The sequence below is a fragment of the Eupeodes corollae genome, chromosome 2 (genome assembly GCF_945859685.1).
Source record: "Eupeodes corollae chromosome 2, idEupCoro1.1, whole genome shotgun sequence".
NCBI lineage: Eukaryota > Metazoa > Arthropoda > Insecta > Diptera > Syrphidae > Eupeodes > Eupeodes corollae.
In genome coordinates, this window is record NC_079148.1 from 91,312,153 (window position 1) to 91,335,175 (window position 23,023).

The following is a 23,023-nucleotide window of genomic DNA, read 5'->3' on the forward strand; positions in this document are numbered from 1 at the left end:
ACGGACGCTTCAAATATAGCAATTGGTGCAGTTTTGTCGCAAGGTGAAACAGGCAAGGAAAGACCCATTGCCTTCATTTCAAGGTCTTTGAGTGGTAGTGAAGAAAATTACGCCACGAACGAGAAGGAAATGTTGGCGATAGTCTGGGCCTTAGACAACCTCAGGTCTTATCTTTACGGAGCGAAAAAAATCCGAATATTCACCGACCATCAACCGCTGACTTACGCCCTAGGTAACCGCAACTACAATGCGAAATTGAAGCGTTGGAAGTCGAGGATTGAAGAATACAATTGCGAACTGATTTACACGCCCGGTAAATCTAATGTCGTAGCGGATGCACTCTCTAGACTTAAAATTAATAACGAACACTCAGCCGTCTCAGCTAAAGTTGACACGGAATGCCAAGTGAATACGTTACATAGTGATTCATTAACGGAAACTGCCTCTGAAAAACAATCTTTAATAGATGACAACAGTTCCCAAACTGATACAGCCTTGGAGCATGTCTCTTCCACGGAACCTTCCAATGACGAAGCAGCTTCCACTGAATCAGCCAACGAAACAGTGCACAGTGCAGAGCAGGACTCGACAGATCTGATTCCTCATGTTGAAGCGCCTTTGAATGTTTTTCGAAACCAAATAATTATCAAGGTTTCGGATAACAAGGTTGATTCAATGGAGGAACCACATCCCGGTTACACAAGACACTACTTTTCAACCTCATACTTAGATAACGTTGCCCTAACAGCCGTCCTCAAGGCCAAACTAAGACCCAATATAGTTAACGGTATAAAAATTCCAGAACTCTGTATGGAACTGCTTCAGAAGGTCTACTTGGAAACGTTTTCAGGATATAAGATAAGGCTGACACAAAGAATGGTGGAAGATGTCACGGACGAGAATAGAGTGTGGGAACTCATTAGTAAGGAGCATAGGCGAGCACATAGAAATGCTCGAGAGAACAAGGAACAACTCCTTGAAAAGTACTACTTCCCAAAAATGAATAACTTAGTAACACGCTATATAAAGTCCTGTGACATTTGCCTTACCAATAAGTACGATCGACATCCGGCTACTCCAATGCTTCAGCCTACTCCTATTCCCTCTTATCCTTGTGAAATATTGCACATGGATATTATGGAAATCCAGGGTGAAAAATTTATATCTTGTATCGACAAGTTTTCCAAGTTTGGCAAATTATTCCACATTAAAAACAAATCCTCTCTATATCTAAGGGACAAAGTGATGAAATTACTTCACTATTTTACCGTCCCAAAGATACTAGTTACAGACAATGAGAAAAGTTTTCTCAGCCCTATATTGATTAACTTTATTAAAATGCTCGATATAAAAATGTACCAAACACCCGTTAATCGAAGCGAGGTTAACGGCCAAGTTGAAAGATTTCATTCAACAATTTTAGAAATTTTTCGATGTTTAAGAGCTGAGTATAAAGAACTCAAACTAAGGGAGTTGATACATATATCTGTGGATCGATACAATAATACGATTCACTCTGTCACTGGAAGAAAACCTTCTGACGCATTTTTTAACAGGAGTTCCAGGGTTAATTATCAGAAAATGTCCAATTATAGAATAAAGGTAAATCAGGAGCTTAGAGAGAAGATAGAAAAAAATCAAAAAATCAAAAACCAATGGCATAATAAGAAAAAATCTATCCCGAAAAAGTTCAAAAAAGGTGACATAGTGTACACATCCTTCAAAAAGATTCAGGGTAAACATAAGCCACTGTATCGGAAGGAAGTGGTAGCCAAAGATAACAAGGTCACCATTATCACAGACACAGGTAGAAAAATTCACAAATCTCAATTAAAAAACATATAATTATGAAACACACACCTGCACAGAAAAGCACGCACCAAGAAAAAATGCACATACCTACATACTTACTTGCCTAATGCAATCTCATGTAATGTAAACATAAAACAGATACGAAACAATATAGAATAATGAAATATTTAATGTGAAAAATCAATATAGAAATCACATGCATACCACAAATGCGGAAGTAAATACAAAAATTGTATAATTGTATATGTGCAAAATATATAAGAAAAATCTATTTACTGATGAAAAATACATGCGATTAAATTGTAAAAAAAAAAAAAAAAAAAAAGGGGCAATGGCACCACGCATAAACTAAACTAATATATGTATTAAATAATAACCATTTTTCTTTCCAGAATGTATAAATTTTCTTAATTAAAATTATAATTTTTATTTTATTTTTTATTAACATATAGATATATACACATATACTTTACCTATTTTCTCAAGTTACATTTAATCTTATATCACATTTATATTTAACCATTGTAACAAATTTAAAATACTATATAGCTTATTGTCTCTAACGGCCGTGCAAGGTTTCACTATCTTCGAGTACCAGTCCCCAATGGTAACAATAAAAGAAGGACCAGGGTGGATTATCGATGGACACTTCAAATTAGTGCATATGATCCGGCTAGATAAATTTGAGGATCTGCTCAACAAAATGGCTTTAGCTGTCCAAGCTGTAATCAAACAGCCTGAAAAGAAAATCGTCGCACGTCATCACCTTACCCAGCTACACGAACGAATAGACATGCTCAAGGGTAACATCCATAGAAGGCAAAGGTCGATCAATTGGATTGGTTCTGCATGGAAGTGGTTGGCCGGTAACCCAGACGCAGCAGATTGGGATGAAGTGCTTAGAAACGAGAAGGACATAGTCGAAAACAATAATCATCAATACAAGGTTAACGAGAGAATCCTTAGAATAACAGAGGAGATCACCCAAAAGATTAATCAGGTTATTAACAGTACCGCAATCCAAACGTCATCGTCTAATAGGGCTATCCACGAGCAAAGCATTATGGACGAATTGTTAGTCGTCAAAGAGGATGTAAACGAAATTGTTCGTGCCTGCCAGATGGCGAGAAGCGGAATCGTAAACACCAACCTCTTGGATCATGAAGAGGTTAACAGGCTCATCAGCGAAGTTGAGACCCTTCCATATGCAAACGTGGTAGAGGCCTTACAATTTGGCAAACCATCAGTCTATACCAACGATTCCATCCTACTGTATGTACTCTCTATGCCTAAAGTCAGCAGGACTGAGTATAATTTGCTACTGACCAGAGCATCAATTCTCGGAGGGAAGCAAGTTGACCTACCCTATTCCAGGATTTTAGCAAACCACGAAGATACCTATGGGATAATATCCAACTGCCTTAGTATGGGTAACATGACGACTTGTGATGAGAGTTCTTTAGAAAAATTGGATGAAGATGGATGCGTAGTTCGGTTGCTTAAAGGGGGGCACGCTAACTGTGCGATTCGTACCAATACAGCCACGATTACGGAACTGATCAAAGAAGACACGATATTCGTAACAAACTTCCAAGGAAACTTAGTTAGCAAGAACATATCGAAGGACCTCTCCGGTACATATCTGATCCAGCTCTACAATGAATCAATTCGACTAAATAACAGAACATTTGTTAGCCTAACAACAACTTCACTTCAAGCGCTTCCACCGGTGTTAACCAACACCTCGATGATGGAAAACAAAGTCGACATAGAATACCTTCACGACATGAGCATGAAGAACATCAAGATCCTGAGTGGCCTATCATACCGGTTAAACACCTATACTACTACGGATGCGACGATCCTCCTGATACTGGGAATCGTTGTATTGATAATATGGCGTAAGCTGCACAGGAAGATTGACTTACCGAAGATTCAAATACTACCACCACCGGTGATGCCTACCCCTAGCATCTCATCTTAAAATATTGATCTACGGGACGTAGATTTTCGAAGGGGGAGGAGTTAACACCTTGCGCCAACACGAGCCGATCATGATTTGCCAGCTAAGCAAATCATAACGGAAAATCATAAGTTCCCACGATTGGTGGGTATCGAGTAACGGCGCATGGAGGTCAATATGATTGGCGGGTGTCAAGTAACGGGTTTAATGCACGAGCATGGTCGCTGACCATGCAAATCACCATCGTATGTGAACAGCGCGCCGTTAGGTGTAATTTTAGGGTATTAGTTAAGTTACAGTTAGTTCAATTTTAGCTTGTGAACAATAAACATTAATTAATTTAATCGTGAAACGAAAATAGACTAGACTTTCATTTCAATAGTAAGTCGGACGGTTGGGCTGGCCCCTCAGGGGCCGGCGTCCGCGTTTTTTTTAGGATCCTCCATCAGAGAATCCTTAATTTAAATATAAATATAAATATAAATATAAATATAAATATAAATATAAATATAAATATAAATATAAATATAAATATAAATATAAATATAAATATAAGATAAATCAAATCAATGGATTAAGAATAAAATCTATTTCAGAATGATCAAAAGTAAAAAGCCAACGTTTAATTGAGGCTAAAAACTTTGATTCGTTTCTCACACATCTGAATTCAACCGTATAAAAATTGCTAAAGTGGGATTTAAAAATTCTAGGAACATTCACAAAACGACGTAAATTAGTGCTCAAACTAGCTATCTCTAGAGCTCTCACATTATTATAACCTTTACTTTAAAAAAAATGATTTTAAAATATATTATTAAAGTACAAATGTTTTAAAGGAAAAATACCGAGGTTAGAGAACAGATCGAAACTTTGAGTCATATGAGGCACATTAGATATAATGATAGAGATGGCGATCTCAAGGCAACCTAGCCTGAGATCCAATTAGCGTTGTAGTGCGCCGTTTTGATATTTAGATATAATACAAATCGAGTGTTTTTGACTAATGAGCAAAGGTGGAATTTTACAGGAAAGAGTTCCACCCCAACAACAAATACCAAATTGAATTTTAGATTGTACTAAGCCATAATACACAAGTTTTAAGATTTTTGAGGGCAATATAGACTTAGGTGGTAGATCTGTCTTACAACTTTATTGAGGTAAAGTTTTAAATTGTTCGTATGTTCAACCCAACTAAGCTTCTTATCGAGTAAAACTCCCAGGTATTTAAAGTGATCAACACGTTCCATATCGAAGCAACCATCACAACAGTGAAAACCTGGGGGGTCATTCCGTAAAACGATAATCGTTAGAAGATAGCGTTTCGACGAAGACGATAATCGTCAAAGTGATATCGTCAAAACGATAGCGTTTGCACGATAGCTAAATAGGTATCGTCTGCTATTAATTTCTATTGATAGCTAAGCAAATTGAAGTAAAAAAGTGTCCGTGTAGTTTAGCTTTGTTACAAAATGGAATTAAAAACTCAAAAGAATACAATGGATTAGGTTACGAAGAAAATTAAGAGATGAATGGGACCTTCTATCTATTCTAACTGATATGTAAGCATTTTTTTATATACAAAACATTAGTAATCTCTCTTAATTGTTTTTAAATATTACAATTGTAGTTTTGGAATTGCAAAAAAGGACTATATGATATTATAAACAATAAATTTGCCAGGCGGTTATCGTTCAACATACATAATGTATACACCTTCAATATTAAAATTTGCTGTAACTATTGAAACTTTGGGGCGGATGAACATTGGTATATTCGACAGGCAACGATTTAAGTATCGCTCTTGCACAAAGCACTAATACAAATTAGCTTTGGAAACAATAAATATTTTTGAAGCCAAGTTATATTCCCTGTGGATAAAATGGAGTCTTCACTTCCTTCCCTTGGACAAAATTGGGTTTATTACTGCACCTAATTTACAAAAACATCAGACATTGAACAAAGATTTTGATATTATAGTTTTATCTTCGGCGGCAACAAATGAAAACACAAAAAGTGACAATAACAATAAACATCACAAAATAGTTGGCATGTTTATTAAAAATGAATTTTTTGCAAATTTTTAAATTTTACCAAAGATAAAAACCAAGTTTAATAACATTTTCAAGTTATTGAACAAGAATTATCTATCGTTGAGTTCATTTTGACATTTCAGTCATAGTATAATATACTCAACGAACTTATACTGAAAACGATTGAACGAGACGATAGTGATAAAGTTACGTTAAGCAAATTATTGACGATATCGTTAATGATAATCGTTTTGACGACTATCGTTTCGGAAATTACGGAATGACTCCCCTGGACAATTCATAGGTGAACAGACTTGAAACCCAAAACAGTTAGGTGCATGATAAGTCAGGAAGAAACTTTCGGGAAAAATTCCCTTTAAATTAAAAAGCATGAATATAAGTCTTGCTACTTATAACTAATTTATGTAATGAATTACGATTCAAAATTTCATTTACTAGTTTCCATTTCTTTTTAATATTTCCAACGTTTTCAGAAAGTTTATGAGCATAATAATAATCTCTGCCCTTAGCTATTTCATTTTTCAAATAGCAGCACAATTTTCGATAAAAATTCTTAAGTCTCGAATTGTTAGGATGCTTTAAAACAGATATTCGGAGACGGTTTTCCTTTTTTATTTTATTTAATGATGGAAAGGATATCCAAATCTTAAGATTTATAAATAAATAAATTTGTTAGATTTTCTATCAGGAGTTACGGTGCAATTTGAAATATGTGCCTGTAACTTATTCAAAATTAGATCAAATGCTATAGATGGATCACTTGAAGCATATACTTCAAAGTCAAAAGTTAAGGCAGAAAGCAATGCAGAATAATTAATATTTTAAAAAAAAAACACTAGTTTGCTTTTGTATTTTATTATCAAGTTGAAGGTTAGTCAGAAAATGATCAGTTAATTTCAAATCATGCACCGATGATTCAAACCCTATTTTGTTTTTTCTATGCAAGCGTATAAGGATATAGTCTAAGCATGAGCTAGAAAAGGATTAAATCCAAACGAAGACATGATTTAAATATAATTTTCAGCATCTGAAGATTCAGATAAGATGTTTATATTAAAATCACCTAAAAGTGCCATATTTTTTGACCTAGTGCTCTTTAAAAATTCAGAAAACTCAGACAAAAAAAAACTACATATAAACACCAACAAAAGTGAAAGATGAACCTTGAATTTCCAAATCAACACATATTGAATCCACACTCTTCAAATTAATATTCTTTACTTTGCAAACCATATCACTTTAATAGGGCCCTGCAACAACACCAGCGGAATAAGAGTTGTTACAATGGGCTTTCCAGAGTAATGTAAGCCGAATTTGTTCTTACTGAAAACGATGACATGGATTTAAACCACCTCTAGTGTATGCAGCATAGCCCTCCACATAGTCCATCTCCATATAACTCCTACTATAATAAAGCCAAAATACATAAATGAAAAATTGATGTTGCAACATATTAATCTTGCTTGAAGAGAAGGCAAAAGGCTGATACTGTTCTTATTTCGTAATGTCTGTCTCTTTACAATGAAGTTATCATCCATTGAATTCTTTAAAATACTCATTTTTTTATTAGGAAATTAAAACTTGATATACATAAGGAAAACTTTTATAATATAATATTAAATTTTTTAGTGACGAATGCAAAAGTTTGAAATTTCCAGCATTGAAATAATTCTATTTTAAACATAACAATGTGTTCCAATTTTGTCTACTTTTTATGTGCATATATTTTTAAACAAAAATCCAAATTTGTACAGTAAAATCTTTGTTTTTATTTCCAGATTCAAGTACTTTAAATATGATAACGTATTTTGACAAAGAAGATAATTCCACAAAACTAATGAACAGCCAACCAATGGTTACAGACATAATTAGCATTAAATCAACTGCATCACCGGTTTTCAACAATTCAAAAGAAGCGATGTTAAATAATTCCATGGATCTGATCTCAAAAAATAGAATATCAACTACTTCCCCAAGTTTTCCAACAACTAACATCTCAACAATAAAACCTGCAATATCGAAAAACGAAAACAAACTGACCCTTCCGAAGTTTCAAAAGACCGATGCCCCCATGCTGAATTATATTTTCGATATGTTCTCCACAGCAAATAAACATCACCATCATGATCAGAGGTAATACAGAAATTGCATGGCTCGCCATAATACTAAGTTTCAGGGCACAATTAAATTAATATAACTCTTTATTTCATTATTATTTTGGGTTGGATTCAAACACAGATCATTTGAGCAAACGCTCACTTTTATCAAAGACATTGGTTTGGGTACATAAGTGTTTGAAATCTTACTAAACTGAAAATTTAAAGAGAGCATGATTTATTTACTATTCTAAGGTAGAGAGCTGTATAGTTTTGAACATGTTTGAATGAGTTACCCAATTGCAACGCCTTATTTGTTTTGTAAAGGAGGCTAAACAAATTTAAATAACATAATGTGTATCTTAAACTTACATTTCAAGATTTCAATTGTTACAACATTAAATAAATAAATTGGTTGGCGCAACAGTCCGTTGTGAACCAGGGCGTAGTGACTTACAACTCGCAACAATTCGTGTGTGCGAGTACTGTTGTCAGAAATGTAAGGGACCTACAATTTTAGGCCGAATCCGAACGGCTGATTTGAGAAAGTACTTTTTCATGACAAGAATTACTCTTGAAGGAATTGTCAATTCCTCGCAAGAGGCAGTACCCGCGAAAATTATTTTTTTTTTAAATTAAGGTGGCACAAGCAGGGATTGAACCCAGACCCCTTGCATGACAGTGCCACGAGTACTACCTTGTGACAACATTAGTTATCAAATTATTTTAGAACACTGTTGTCTAGCAAGGTATGGTCTAACTATTTAATTTGAATGACTCCCTACATATGAAAGCATTCCAAGATTAGAACATTTTTTTAAATATTTCATATTTAAGAGCTAAAACTAAGCTAAGAGAGTTTTTGGTGAATTTCACGCAGAAATGTGAAAAATTGTTGTGAAACGTAGTTTTTTTCGAAAAATAAAATATGCTTTTCTTGTTTCCATTTCCCTAAATTCGAGAAGGCGCTACAAAAATTCAAGAGAGACGATCTAGTATGAAGAACTGTCATGCTTTTTTTGACGCATTATTTTCGGACTCAATGTTCGGTAGTCTATTATTATTATCGCAACCAGTTTGCTTACTTTTATTCTGACCTTAAAGGAGTCAACTGAAGTTTAAAATTGTAGAGAAAAAAATTCTTGGTGCTAGAATTTGAGGATATTTGTAGGTGCATTAAAGTACATAATTTGTCTAAAAAATTAAATTAAAACAAATTAAGGTAAACAAATAAGTTGGGATGAAACGTTTGTGTGGCACTCACAAATTATATGTTTCAAAATCTCTTTTTACTTAAATCTCAAGAGATTGAAACGTTTATTATGTTTTTCAATTACCAATTAGTTTAACAAAAGTGTCACTTTTGCTTTATATAATTGGAATTCGTGTTTAAATCTCAGCTTTAGAGCATCGAAAGCAAACTATTTTTTTAAGAGCTTTTGTATTCACCAGAAAATCAATTTTGAAAGCAATAAAATGCACGACAGGGTCGCTAGAACTTGTTAATGTCTTCCAAAAAATATTTCCTATATTTTAAGATTTAAAAATGTAACTTATTTTTTTCGAACATCATTCTAAATTTTGGCTTAAAAACATTTTTGGTAAGCACTAAATAAAAAATTTTACATTTAAATTTCGTTATCTTGTTTTGTAATAATATTTAATTTTTTTTTTTAATAAAAAAAGATATTTTTGATCATCAAAAATCATCATCAATTTGATCATTTTTTCTTAGCTTGCACAGAATAAGAATATTATTGAAATTGGTCCATTAGTTCTTGAGAAACCTTAAAAAAATTAAGGTTTTATGAGGGGTACGCTTCTGGAGCAATACCAAAATATGTTTTTCTTGTAGAAAGAAGCCAAATTAAAATAAGCCAATACAAAATTAAGAAATTGTTTTAAAAAAAATCAAATATTTTTTTATTAGCGATTTCTTATTTAAGGTTTCTTCAGGCTCTGCATATATTCTCTTTTCCTTAGAAACAAATTTTATGGAAATAATAATTTAAAGCATGACTACTTACAGTTTTTTTCAAATTCTCAATTGAGTGAAAATACAAATTTTAATTGTTTTTAACAGCAAGCCGCTTTTTGGTGAACATCGTTAAATTACTAACAAATCTTTAAATGAAATCTTTACTAATACAACTTGACTGTATAAGTTTTATAGCTCATATAACCACCCCCCTCCCTCGACCGTCCATTGCTCAAAAGTTGATGAATTTGTGCTGTGTTTTTGAAACAGGCTGAATATCCGATTCATATTATGTTCTTGGTCCACTCTTCAGTTAAAAGTAGTACTTTTAGCAACAAAGTTTAAAAAAGTAAAATACAAATTTTGTTTTCATATACAAAAAATTAATAATTCAAAATATAATGGGGGTCATGTCCATCAACGCAATACGATTAGTTTTGAATTAAAGGGAATTTCTTCGAAAAAAAAAAAAAAAAAACAAACAAATAATCTCTCAGGCTCATGACCGCCATGGATCCGCCATTGCTTAGACCTTGACTAAGTTTTGGATCTCATTGGGCACATACCGCTTTTGACTGTCTACGCTTCTGAATGAATTTTTGTATTCCCTAATTTTTCATTATTTCCCCTATTGTATTGGATGGTCGAGAAGTTTGGATTACAAAGCAGATTTTTTTCCCTGTCCGTCACATTCATAAACTTAACGAGTAAGCCATGACCAAACGTTTTTTAATTATGTTTAAGTCTAGAGAGTATGATGGTCACGGCAAAAGTCTTCTGATTATATCGAACACCCTCGAGGTGTGAAATGTGGCATTGTCTTTGTGGAAAATTCAAGTCAGAGGTCTAAAAATGTTTTTTATATTTGGAAATGACCAATCCAGCAACTATTCATAGTAGTTCCCGTTCATTATTGAGGACAAAAGCTTTAAGTCAATTTTCCATAGTATGTTAAGGCTCCCCACGCCATAACAGCTGATATGCGGCTGTGATGCCTTGTCAAAATAAGATCATCCTTTTTCAGATCATGGACATACAAATTGTAGCCATAGGGATCCTCAAGGTTAAGTTTTTGTTAATCCAAAAAGATAAATTTGACAGCTATATTAAACAATTTAACATAATATACACGAAGTTACATTAAAACAATATAAATTCAATCGTGTTCCAAGCGCCACAAAAAAAATCAATTTTTGATTTGAGTTTACCTATGAAAAATAAGATTAATTAAGACAATACAACTTCGGCGTATGTAATATTTTTGTATTCATTTTAGTTTTTTTTTCTTTAATTATAGATACGGGCCGCATTTTGAAGATATACCAAAAGAAGGAAACCCCACAAATATAACAGTTCAAGCTGGAGCGAGTGTCTTTCTAAACTGTCGAATTTCCTTGCTTCAAGACAAAACTGTAAGTTTTAATTACAATTTTTAAATTCTATTTTGTCCACGATCATAATTGTATAGACTAATTTTGCACTTGTCCATTTTTGTATCCTACTTTTTTATAATTTGAACACACTAAATTGTATTGTTTATTTCTACCCTTAAAATGTTTAAAATATAGACATGTTGCGAGCGTTAGAAAAATAGGGAAAGATAAGATACCGGTGAATATATGTAAGTCTTAAAGGTAAAACGGAGTTGGGTAAAGCATTTCACATTCTTAATGTGTGGTTATAAAAAGAATCTCGGTACGTCTGAAACTGCGGTCTAGGATAAAATGGTGAATAGTTGCATAAATATCGTTAAAACAACGAAAGACAAGTAAAATGACTGTGAAAAGTTTCTGTACCTTTAGATCAAAGCCTTTTTGTGTTTTTTTTTAATTTAATGGTTTTATGAAAATAAAATTAAACATTAATTAAAATTAAAATAAACGCTTCAAAGGTAGTTATAAAAGTTTTGAATGAATTCATTGGCTGCGTTCAATCTCAGACAGTTAGGAAATCCGTATATCTTTTTGTAAGTTTTTTCTGTATGTGTATGGGATAAGAGAACTGCTGTTTTAACATAATATGGTTGAATTTGAAGGAATCCCAAAATCTGTTTGAATGTTATGTTTTTTTTTTCGTAAAAATCCAGTGAATTATAATAATAACTTATCCATTAATATAATTTTACAACAATTTTTGGAACTCGAAATCTAAATGTTTGTCTGCTTTTTGTGAACAGCTGAAAGTTGTTTTAATTTTTAGCCAGATATCTCAAACTAGGTATCCAACTCGTTCAATTAAGTAACTAAGGCATCTTGCACATGAGCTACGTACGAACTGCGAACTGTGGTTGTACGCGTACTTTGACTTTTCTTGCACATGAGCTTTATTTCTATCGCAGAGAGCCACGAATTGAATTACCCTTTTCTCCATATTTTACTCAGCCATGATCTTTCACACAAAAACAAAACAAGAGTGGTATAATTTTGAGGTTATTTTGCGTGCGAACAATTTATTCGTTGCAGTGTGGATGGTATGTGGAACGCGAATAGAGTTTGATAATTCGTAGCAACCTCAGAGCAATTCGTTACTAGAAAATTGTTTTAACAAATTTTTCTTATTTTAAAGAGCAAAATGCAAATTTTATTATCCTAACATTAGTGCCAATTGGTTTCTTATAACTTAAATGTGTTTTTGAAATGTGTTAAATCACGTTTGTTCGTCTATTCGTTCATTCGTTGTTCGCTCTCATGTGCAAGGCCATTAAGAATTCACATATCCAGAAGAACCTATCCAAATCGAGATTGGAATTTATATGAAAATTAGACATTTTCATTGGGGACATTTATTTAGCTAGTAATTATGTAGCCAAGTCATTCTGATTGGCTAAATTCAAATACAAAATGAGTTTAAATATCTCCTCTGACGTAGTTTATACATTTCGCCTACAAAATTAGTGGACACTGATTTTGAAGTTTCACAACCACCTCAAAAAACTCAACAATAAAAAATTGTTCAGCATATAATTATTCTATATACACTGCGCTTCAACTAAATACGCACAAACATTTTCGAAAATGTTTTTAAAATTTTTTCCTAAAAGCTATTGAGGGTTTTTGTAATATCTTTCGATTCATATTGCTTCCTTAAGATGTTTAGAAAAATATATGAAAATAAAACTGCGGGTCTTGTAAAGTATTTCATACGTAAGGATGAAGTTTTTGTTTTTGATTCAACTGAATAGGTAGAACGAAAATTTAATCGTTGAGCGATTTTCAAGATAGTTTAAATCAACGATTTAAATGTTTTAATTGAAATTTAATTTCTGATATAACACTTAAAGACCAATGGCTAGATGATCTACATGTCTTAGTTGTGTTTCAAAAGCTAAAATCGATTTGATTACACACCAAAACATACGTGATGAAGCAGTTGATAAAATTTTCCAAACTCTTAATGGATTTTAATCTTACTTAAAAAATAAAGAATCGTTATGTTACACCATACAGGAAGGAAGAACTGCAAAAACAGCAGCTTGAAAACGAGCAATTTTTTAGTGTGTGTCTGATTCTTGTTATCTTGGGACAAAAATATAACAAAACATTGGAGTAAATTCAAGTCTCTAAACAGTTTTAAAAATAAATAATAAATTAAGTGGCGCACAAACCACCATGCCACTGGTACTACTCTAAACAGTTTTAGGAGTTACTAAAATGCGAGGCATCTTAAACGAATTAAACTAGAAAAAAAAACTCTTCTTAACGAGCAACGAAAAGTTATGCTGTTAGAGTTTTTCAAAACTCAAACTGATATTACGTGTTTTTTAATTTAATTTAATTTCGCGTGGCCTTGATCGGTCATCCTTTTATTTTCACGATTTGAGTAAATAAAAAGCTTTTTGGGTAAAGTACAAAGTACAAAAATGTGTCTAACCCTTTTAGCTTTAACCTGAACAATATATGAATGCATCTCCAAATCGCATACTTACTTACGTACTAAAGATAGCGCTACAGATCTAAGGTCTCACCCAACAAACTTATTCATCTAGCTCGGTCTTTAGCTAAATGGCTTCAGTTTTGCACTCCATGTTGGGTGGGGACACTTTCCAACAGAGCCATCGAGCGAAATTCCGGCCCCCACATATTTACCATTTTTTTTTCAAAGTGGACCAATTTTTCATTAAATATTTACAAAAATGTACGCCAATTACAATTAGGGGCCCAGATCGGCAAGTTTGTGACTGATAGAGCTTTAGATAACATGCAAACTCGGGCCCCTGTTTACTAAAGCATGAATGATTTTAAGTTTTCGGGCCCCTAAAAATAAGTGGTACTAGGTACATAATATGTTGATGATGAATATACATACGTAAAGTATATTGACAAAAAAAAACTCCTCATTGCTTTCAATTTTACGGGCCCCTAGAAAATCCCTGTGGTTGAACGTCCCCCCTTTCCCCCACCCTCTCTACAGGGCTGCTTTCCACTTCGGTCTTCCTGTACTGTGCTGTCCTTTTGGATATATTCGGAGACTTTCCAGGCCGGAGAATTGGTTTCCATACGCTCTACGTGACCCAGTCATCTCAGTCATTAGACTTTAATCCTTCTGGCTAAGAGGCCGGTTATATCAGCAAAATTTTTGTTTTTAGGTGTTACAGATCTATTTCTAGCAAAAGATTGATGTAATAAGTTGAATCCTATATTCAAGTAATTTTTTTTCAAAAAGAAACAATGCATTTAAAGTTGTATCTAATTTATAACTCTATTTTAAATTTTTTAATGAAGAAATTTCATTTGAACAGCTGACTGCCAAAAGCCAAAAAATTCCATTTCGTTTTACTGGTGGTGTTCCAATTTTGTACTGCAACAGTAAAAAAATTGTCTGAGGCGCGAAGATCGATATTATGATCGAAAGAAAACAACATTTAATGACGTAATTTTATTGATTGCTATAAACGCTCATCAGTAAAATATTTCAGATTTCCCCTGTTTCAAATTTTACTGATGGATTTTACTGAAAGCTATAACCGACTCATAAGTCTATATCGCTGTACAGCCCGTACAGCTTGTGTGTCGTTCCATTTTCTATCGCTGTTAAAGAAATCGCATGACAACGCATTACCTTGTCTAAACCCTTTTTTGACATAGAACATTTATGTTAAGTTGTTTCCAACCTAAATGGAGCAGCGCATTTAGGGATGCCAAAATAGACATGTCTCTCACTACGTAGTCACTAGACATACATACAAAACCATGAAAAATTACAACAAATTCATTTTCATTCATGATCCTTTTATTTCTTGAAATCAAAGTTAGAAGTAGAAATCCGTATACGGTTTCTCACATAGGTACATTATTCGACCAGCCTCGAAAAACTAAAGAGTTTTTTTCGATAATTAAACAAAGTGGAGTTTAGTTATGACACCAGTTTTTAAAATATTGAAAATCTGTCTAACCCTAATGTTTAAAAAATCATTTGTAAAATCTGTAGGTCTCTTGGGTGCGAAGAAACTCTATGGGAGAAGACGCTCTCGAATTGCTGACTGTTGGCTTACATACGTATACAGGTGACAAAAGATATACCATGGAATTTCAGTATCCAAACAATTGGAGATTAAAGATAACAAATGCAAAAAAAGAGGACGAAGCCACATATGAATGTCAAATTTCGACGCATCCGCCCAGAGTCATACAGATTCATTTAAGTGTTAATGGTAAATTTTGTGAATAATTAATTGTATCTTATAAATTATTAAATTAGATTTATTACTATCTTATTAACAGCACCGAAAGTTGTCATTGTGGACGAATACAGTATTCCGTTGCAGGAAAAATATTATGAGATCGATTCAACTCTGCAGTTGTCTTGTACTGTGCGAAATGTTGTGATGACTTCCTCCGTAGTTTTTTGGCGACACGGTGATCAAATTTTAAACTACGATACAACAAGAGGAGGAGTGAGGTGAGTTGCTGTAGCAAAAAGTAAAGGGCTTAATTAATTGTTAAACATCTAAACTTAATATAAAAATAAGTTTTACAAATACTTCCATTTTTTAAACTTAATTCCAGCGTGAGAACAGATCTGATGGAAGATGGTGCTAATTCTACTCTTTCTATTGCAAGAGTAAACAAACAAGATTCCGGTAACTACACGTGTTCAATTAGTGATTCCCAGGACTATACTATTATAGTTCATATACTAAAAGGTAATCAAAATTGTATGCAATCTAAATGATTAAAATACAGGGTTATCCATTTTCCGGTTTCAAAAGTAAACGTTAATAAAACACAAAATATTTTTTTCATGATACTTCTTTTTTATTATAAATTATGTTGGCATTATGTGTGAAGCACTACATCATTTGCTGTAAGCCTCGATTCTTTCGAGGTAATTTTCGACCGCTGGTATCTTAGCCATAACTTGAAGAATGTTGGGTTTTGGTGGCCAATTGATATCGCCAAAACGAGAGATATAGCCATATTCGGTTGAGTTGTGTGGTATATGGCACCGTCTTTTTGAAGCCACATATCAAAGTCCTCCAAGTCGTATTCTTCAATAGAAGGCAAAAAATAGGTTATCATATGACCACAACGCTCCGAATTGACGGTAATAGTCGTTTCAACGTCATGTTCGTAAGGTCCGATCACAACTCCGGACCCATCAGTGACTTTTTGCGTATGTTATATCCTCTCTTCAATTACTTAAGGATTCTCAGAACCCCAAATACGATAATTTTGTTTATTAACATACCCACCGAGTCAGAAATTCTGCTCGAAAAACCGCCATGCACCCAAAGGCGGATCCAGGCTTTTAATCAGTGGGGGTCACACACTTTAATGTTTTGTGAAGGAGGCTAACAAAATTGAAATAACGTGAAATAATGTGCATCATATCAAATTATTTTAGAACACTGTTGTACAGCAAGGTATGTTCTAACTATTTAATTTGGATGGCTCCCTACATATGAAAGCAATTCATGATTCCAACATTTTTCTAAATATGCCATATTTGAGAGGTAAAGCCAAAAGTTTGAGGATGCACGCAGAGATGTAGGAAATTGTTTTTGAAACGTAGCTTTTTTTCCAAAAATGAAATATACTTTACTTGTTTCCATTTCTATTAATGCGAAGAGCGCTAAAAAAATTCAAAAATCCCGAAAATGAGAGAGGATTTGATGTAAAGAATTTTCGGGCTTTTTTATCATAATTTTTTCGAACTCAATATTGGGGAGTCTATAATTACTATCGCTATCACTCTGCTTATTCACATTTTTGTCTTAAAGTAGTCAACCAAACTTAAAAATTATAAAAAGTAAAACTTTCTTCTCGAATTTAAGGAAATAGGTGCATTAAAGTACATAATTTCTCTACAAAATTAAATTAAAAAAAAATTGAGGTGAGCAGTAAGCAAATAAGTAGGGAAGAAACATTTGTGTGTCACTCACAAATTAATAGTTTCAGAATCCCTTGCAATTCAAATCAATATCAATACATAGATATAAAACGTTCATTATGTTTTTCAATGAGCCATTAATTTAACAGAAGTGTTACTTTTGCTGTTTTTGGGACATTTATATAATTGAAATTCGTCATTATATCTCAGTTCCAGAGCATCCAAAGCAAACTCACTTCAAAAGTAAATTTGTTTAATTTTTGTTAAATCTTTTAAGATCTTTTGTATTCAACAGAAAACCAATTTTAAACTTCATAATTTGTTTCAAAAAGTCTATTTTAAAACATTTTCTATATTTTAAGACTTAAAAATATTTCTGCAATATTAATTTTAAATCTGTATTAACTTATTTTTTTTCGGAATTAATTTTAAATTTTGTCTTAAAAATATTTTTGTTAAGCACTAAATAAAGTGCTTATAAATATAAATTTTACATTTAAATTTCGTTAAAAAATGTTGATCCCCTTCTGCGATATCGAGTTTTGTAAACAAAATTAATATTTTAAAAAAAATACATTTTTGATCATAAAAAATCGACCTCAATTTGATTATTTGATCATCGAGAAGAGCTTGCTCAGAAAGAGAAGGTAATTGAAATCGATCCATTAGTTCTTGAGATAACTTCAAAACAAAATAAATATTTAATGAGGGGTACCCTTCTAGAGCAATACCAAAATATAATTTTCTTGTAGAAAGAAGCCAAATTAAGAACAAAAAATTTAGAGTAAGTTTAAAAAAATCACATGTTTTAACAAAAATTATTGTACGGGACTGCTGTTATTTTTCGATAAATAAAACGAAAAAAAATGCCTTACTCTAATCGGCTGAAAACCTTAATTTCAATCAACACAATTGTTTGGACTGTGGGGGCCAGGACAGACAGGCGGACGGAATCGGGGTACCCACTCTTTTTGACTCATGTACCATTTCATTAAAAGCTCTAGTTCGAAATTTTGTAGCAATGCGAAACTTACTATATAGTTCCTGTATGTCGCAAGTAAAAATCACTTCAATGTTCGATATTTATGTGTGTCGAAAAAATGTATAAATAAAACTGAAGGCTTGTTTTACGAATTTAAAGGCAACTTAATATAAAATTGACGGTTTCTTCTTAAGAACCTAAATATTTGCTCTTTTTCGTAAAAAATATTTTATAAAAATAGTTCAAAACAAAAATGTTAGTTGTTTTTTATAGCAAACCAATGTTTTGTGAATTTCGTTAAATTACTAAAAAATCTTTAGATGAAATCTTTACTCATACTTCATACAACTCAACTGTATTAACTTTATGGCCTATACGAGCATCCCCCCCTCCTGGATCGTTAATTGGTCAAAAGTTGATAAATTTGTGCTGCGATTTTGGAATAGGGCTGAATATCCGTTTCATATCATGTTCTTGGTCCAGCCTTTCAGTAAAATACAAATTTTGTTTTCCTATACAAAAATAAATAGTTCAAAATATAATGGGGTTCATATCCATTAACGCAATACGATTAGTTTTGAATTGAAGGGAAGGGAGTTCCTACGAAAAAACAAGCAAATTGTCTCCCAAGGGAGGGGTCATGTTAACCATGATCTCCTCTAAAAGCACGATATGTGACTGTGGCAGAATCACAAGTTTTTTAGTAGTTTTTAACAATTTTTATGCGTTATACTATAGTTAAGCGATTCATTTTAGTTAATGTCAGACTAACTGAAAAAACAATTAGTTTAACAACTTAGTTTGACAGGTTTCGAATTCCAGACCTATACTTTTGAAACCGCAAAATGGATAACCCGTTACAATATAGGTACTCATATATGCGATCCCATGAGCTATAATTCCAATCTTACTCTGACACTCCCATATTATGATCATTAATATTTGCTAAATATCTCAGAAAAGTTATAAATTTCAAGATTTAGATCTTGATAGCAATCATATGAAGATAGATAAAATATACTATCTACATAGATACTGTTAAAATTGTTATCATTATGATCATCAAATTATTTAACACAGTCCTAATTATACTATTTGTGTTCTTATTATAGCGAAATTTATCTTTTTTTAATTATTTATCATCTCATAAAAAGCTATGATTATTCTTATTACCAAAAAAATGTATTTGAATGTACATAACAAATATTTGACAATATTACCTAATTTGTATCTTTTATTTATTCACCAGGCGAAAGTTTTGCCGAACTGCACCACGGAGCCGGCAGGCGCACATGTGATCATTATTCGATACTTCTTATTATCATTACTTTAAGTCTAATTTTAAGCAACACAAATAATAAGTTTAGATAGGAACTAATAAAATGCTTAGAATTTTGTTAAGTAATAAATTAGTATTTTAATAAAGTTTGTTATGTTTGAATATTTTTTTTAAGTATATTTATTACAGGAATGTAAAATAAAAACATAAACATTTGGATTAAAAACATTTAATTATAAATAAACCTACTTATAAAAAAAAAAAAACAAAACAATTAACAAAATGTATATTACATTGTTGTTTGTTAAAATATTTATTTGTTTTCCAGCATTCAAAATAAATGCATCGTAAGTTTTGAGGTATTATCTGGATTGCATTCGCTGTGTATGTAGAATTTAAGACGTTATTTTTAAGTTCCTGTAAGCTTCTAAAATTAAATGGCTCAAAAGCTCGTAGGGAACCAGGGCCTATTGACTTACAACATTCAACCATTCCTTTGTGCGAATAATATCAGAAATGGAGGGACCTATAGTTTTCATGCCGAATCGGAACGGCTAATTTAAGAAAGCACTTTTCATGACAAGCATTATTTTTGCAGAATCAATTCCTTGCAAGAGGCAGCAACCGTGAAAAGAAACAGGCAGAGATCATACCCAAGAACTCCGGCATAATAATCCTACCTCCCTAACTAGAGCCGGCAGAAAATTTTAGGAGTAAAGTGGTAACCAAAATTCCCTGATGTGAAACTGTAGATATGCACCATTTTATTAAACTCAGCCGTGGGGCAGGTTTTTTTATTTAGCCGTGTTTGGGGGTAAGCGTTCAAAAATGGTACTTTTTTCGATTTTGAGGTTGAAATGATAACTGGGTAATACATTCAAAAATCAGCCGCTATTTTTAGGTCCTAAAACTATTGAAGATACAAAAAGATTCCCCAGTTCATTGTTGCTTCCAAGACTTAAATGGTTTACCAATAGACGCGCTCAATACATGAACAGAACTGACGAAGTTGCTGTCCAAAAACTCTCGCCTTTGGATAGCGTTGAAACATGATGCAACTCCTTGAAAGAGTGTATCTATGCAGCATACCGGAACCCTATTTATACCAATGTCAAGTTTGAGCGAAAAAAAAACTGGTTTGATATGGATTGTCATAAAGCTCAAAATCTTTACTAAGGCTATTTAACATTTACAGAAAATATATTCTAGCTGCAAGCAGAAAAAACTATTGTGAAGCAAATAACAAAAACCAACGTTCGTACTACCAATGCATTTCTAGTCAACTCGCAAGTATTACCACAGCAAAAGATTGGTGCAAATAGGCCAAAGAGATAGACGTCAATCCTACGAATATACTGGAACCCAAATTACAGCTTTTGAATTCGTGTCATATTTCAAAAACTCCCTTAAATCAGGTCGCTTAGGCAGGGAAGAATATTCCTTTAAAACAAATCTGTTTGAAATACCTGAACTTGATCACCCAATTGATTTGAATAAGTAAAGGTTGCGATTGAATCTTGAAAAGAAAACAAAGCTCCGGGTATAGACGGCATCCCATATGAGTTTTATAAAACTGCGAGTAATTCTTTTATTGTGGAGGTTCATACTTTGCTTAAAAGAATCTACTAAACAGGAACAATACCAACATTCTTCAAGAAATCAATTATTATCTTTACGCCCTTCAAAAAAGGTGACGTTAGTCTTGTATCTAATTATAGTGGGCTTTCGCCTCACTACTTGGATCGAAAACAACCACATACTCAATGAACTCCAGGCTACATATCTAAAAAATTATAGAACCATTGATCAGATTGTCAATCTTTCATGCCTTATTCAGCTGCAACTAAGCCATAAAAAGAATTTGTATGCTTGGTTCGTAGACTTAAAAGCTGCGTTCGACAACATTAAAAGCTCTTATTCACCAACTGATTACATTGGGCATCTCGACGAAAAGGGTTAAAATTATCAAACTATTATACCAAAAATCAGTTGCAGCCGTCTGGGATGGAACCAGTACCTCTAATTTCTTTGGAACGACCAAAAGCGTTAAAGAAGGTTCCGTTCTGAGCGCTCTGCTTTTTGTCTTGTTCTTAGATGACCTACATTCTGAACTCCCCATCGGAATACATTTACAAGGAATCGGTATAAATGTATTTTTGATTGCTGATGATATTGTAATTTTAACTGAGAGCCCAGCTTTACTTCAAACAGTTATAAACAAGTTCAGCAGCTGTTGCGATAAATGGAACCTTGAAGTTAATCTTGAGAGTTCTGAAATTCTTATTTTTAGAAATGGAGGCTGAAGAGCATTAAGTGAAAAATGGAATGTTAAAGGTGTAGAAGTTAAAATAACAAACCAGTATAAATATCTTGGCGTCGTTCTTACATATAATATGTCTTGGTCTGAACATCTGACAAAGAGGCTTGCAACATCAAAAAATGCAATCATTGCAACCTGGTCTAAGTTCCTGTAAAGTAAGTAGGTAAGTAAGAATGAGTACATACAACGTGAAAGCTTCAAAGGTTTTTCGTCAAAAGATGTTTTAACCTACCAGATAATACACAAAACTACGTTATCGTACATCGAAACCGGTCTTCCGGTGTTCTTGCTAAAATTTTTCAGTCTACCCAGCTCTAGATTACTACGCATACTTTCATCCGCAGTACTTCGCAAAATTATTTATTGTTGGCTTATGCACAATGCGTAATCTTTATGCAGCTGAGAACACCTACCACTTCGTCAGCTTCTGTCCTATTTTTAATTCATGCTGGAGATTATTTCTAGGAGCTGAAACAATAAATCGCACTGACTTTTTTCAAATACTGAACGGCAAATGTTATTTAAACCTATACAAATTCTTTTATATGCTCTTATTTATCGCAACTTAATTGTAATTAAATATGTACTAAATATAAATAGTAAAACTTTAACCTGATTGACAACTTTATTGTCCTAACTAATTTCGAACACCAGTATTATCTTGTTTTTATAATCACTTTTTTAAGAAAATATAATTTATTTATCTATCTATCATAAACAAATTAGAAAAAAAATTCCCGAATTCCAAAAAGTGTGTCGTTTAACTGTCAGCCTTCTGCTTGCCAAATATATTTTAAGCTTTTTGAAATGCATTTTTCAACTTAACACTCTGATTTTTTTCTTAAAATATGTATCCATAAGAATGGTCTACCAAAACATTAAAAAAATGGATGCCCAAGAGGTATTGGTTGCAGCCGTTTGCTTGCCAGACCCAGTTTAATAATTTTTTAAATGCATTTTTAACTCAACTTATTTCTTGTAATATTTATTTCTTTAATCTAAGACAATATTACAGCTAACAAATATAGGTACTCCAAGGCCAAATAAAAAAGTAAATAAATATAGTACATTAGATTTGGTATCAAAACGGCGCACTACAGCGCTAACTGGATCTCAGGCTAGGTTGCCTTCAGATCGCCATTTCTACCTACCTACCTAGTACATTAGATTTAAATATATTATGATTCACAGATAAAAAATCAATATTTGAAGA

General features: G+C 32.8%; 1 protein-coding gene across 1 annotated transcript in view; it reads left to right on the top strand.

Moving 5' to 3' along the window:
- The window catches only part of LOC129947811 (uncharacterized), a 44,232-nt gene extending 24,523 nt beyond the window's left edge, over positions 1 to 19,709 (top strand). The window contains exons 2-7 of the mRNA XM_056058510.1: positions 7,605 to 7,959; positions 11,198 to 11,312; positions 15,328 to 15,550; positions 15,621 to 15,798; positions 15,906 to 16,042; positions 19,461 to 19,709. Coding sequence (XP_055914485.1) covers positions 7,605 to 7,959; positions 11,198 to 11,312; positions 15,328 to 15,550; positions 15,621 to 15,798; positions 15,906 to 16,042; positions 19,461 to 19,582 — 1,130 coding nt within the window. The 3' untranslated portion in view covers positions 19,583 to 19,709. The remainder of the gene's footprint in view (positions 1 to 7,604; positions 7,960 to 11,197; positions 11,313 to 15,327; positions 15,551 to 15,620; positions 15,799 to 15,905; positions 16,043 to 19,460) is intronic.
- Positions 19,710 to 23,023: the final 3,314 nt, after the last annotated feature.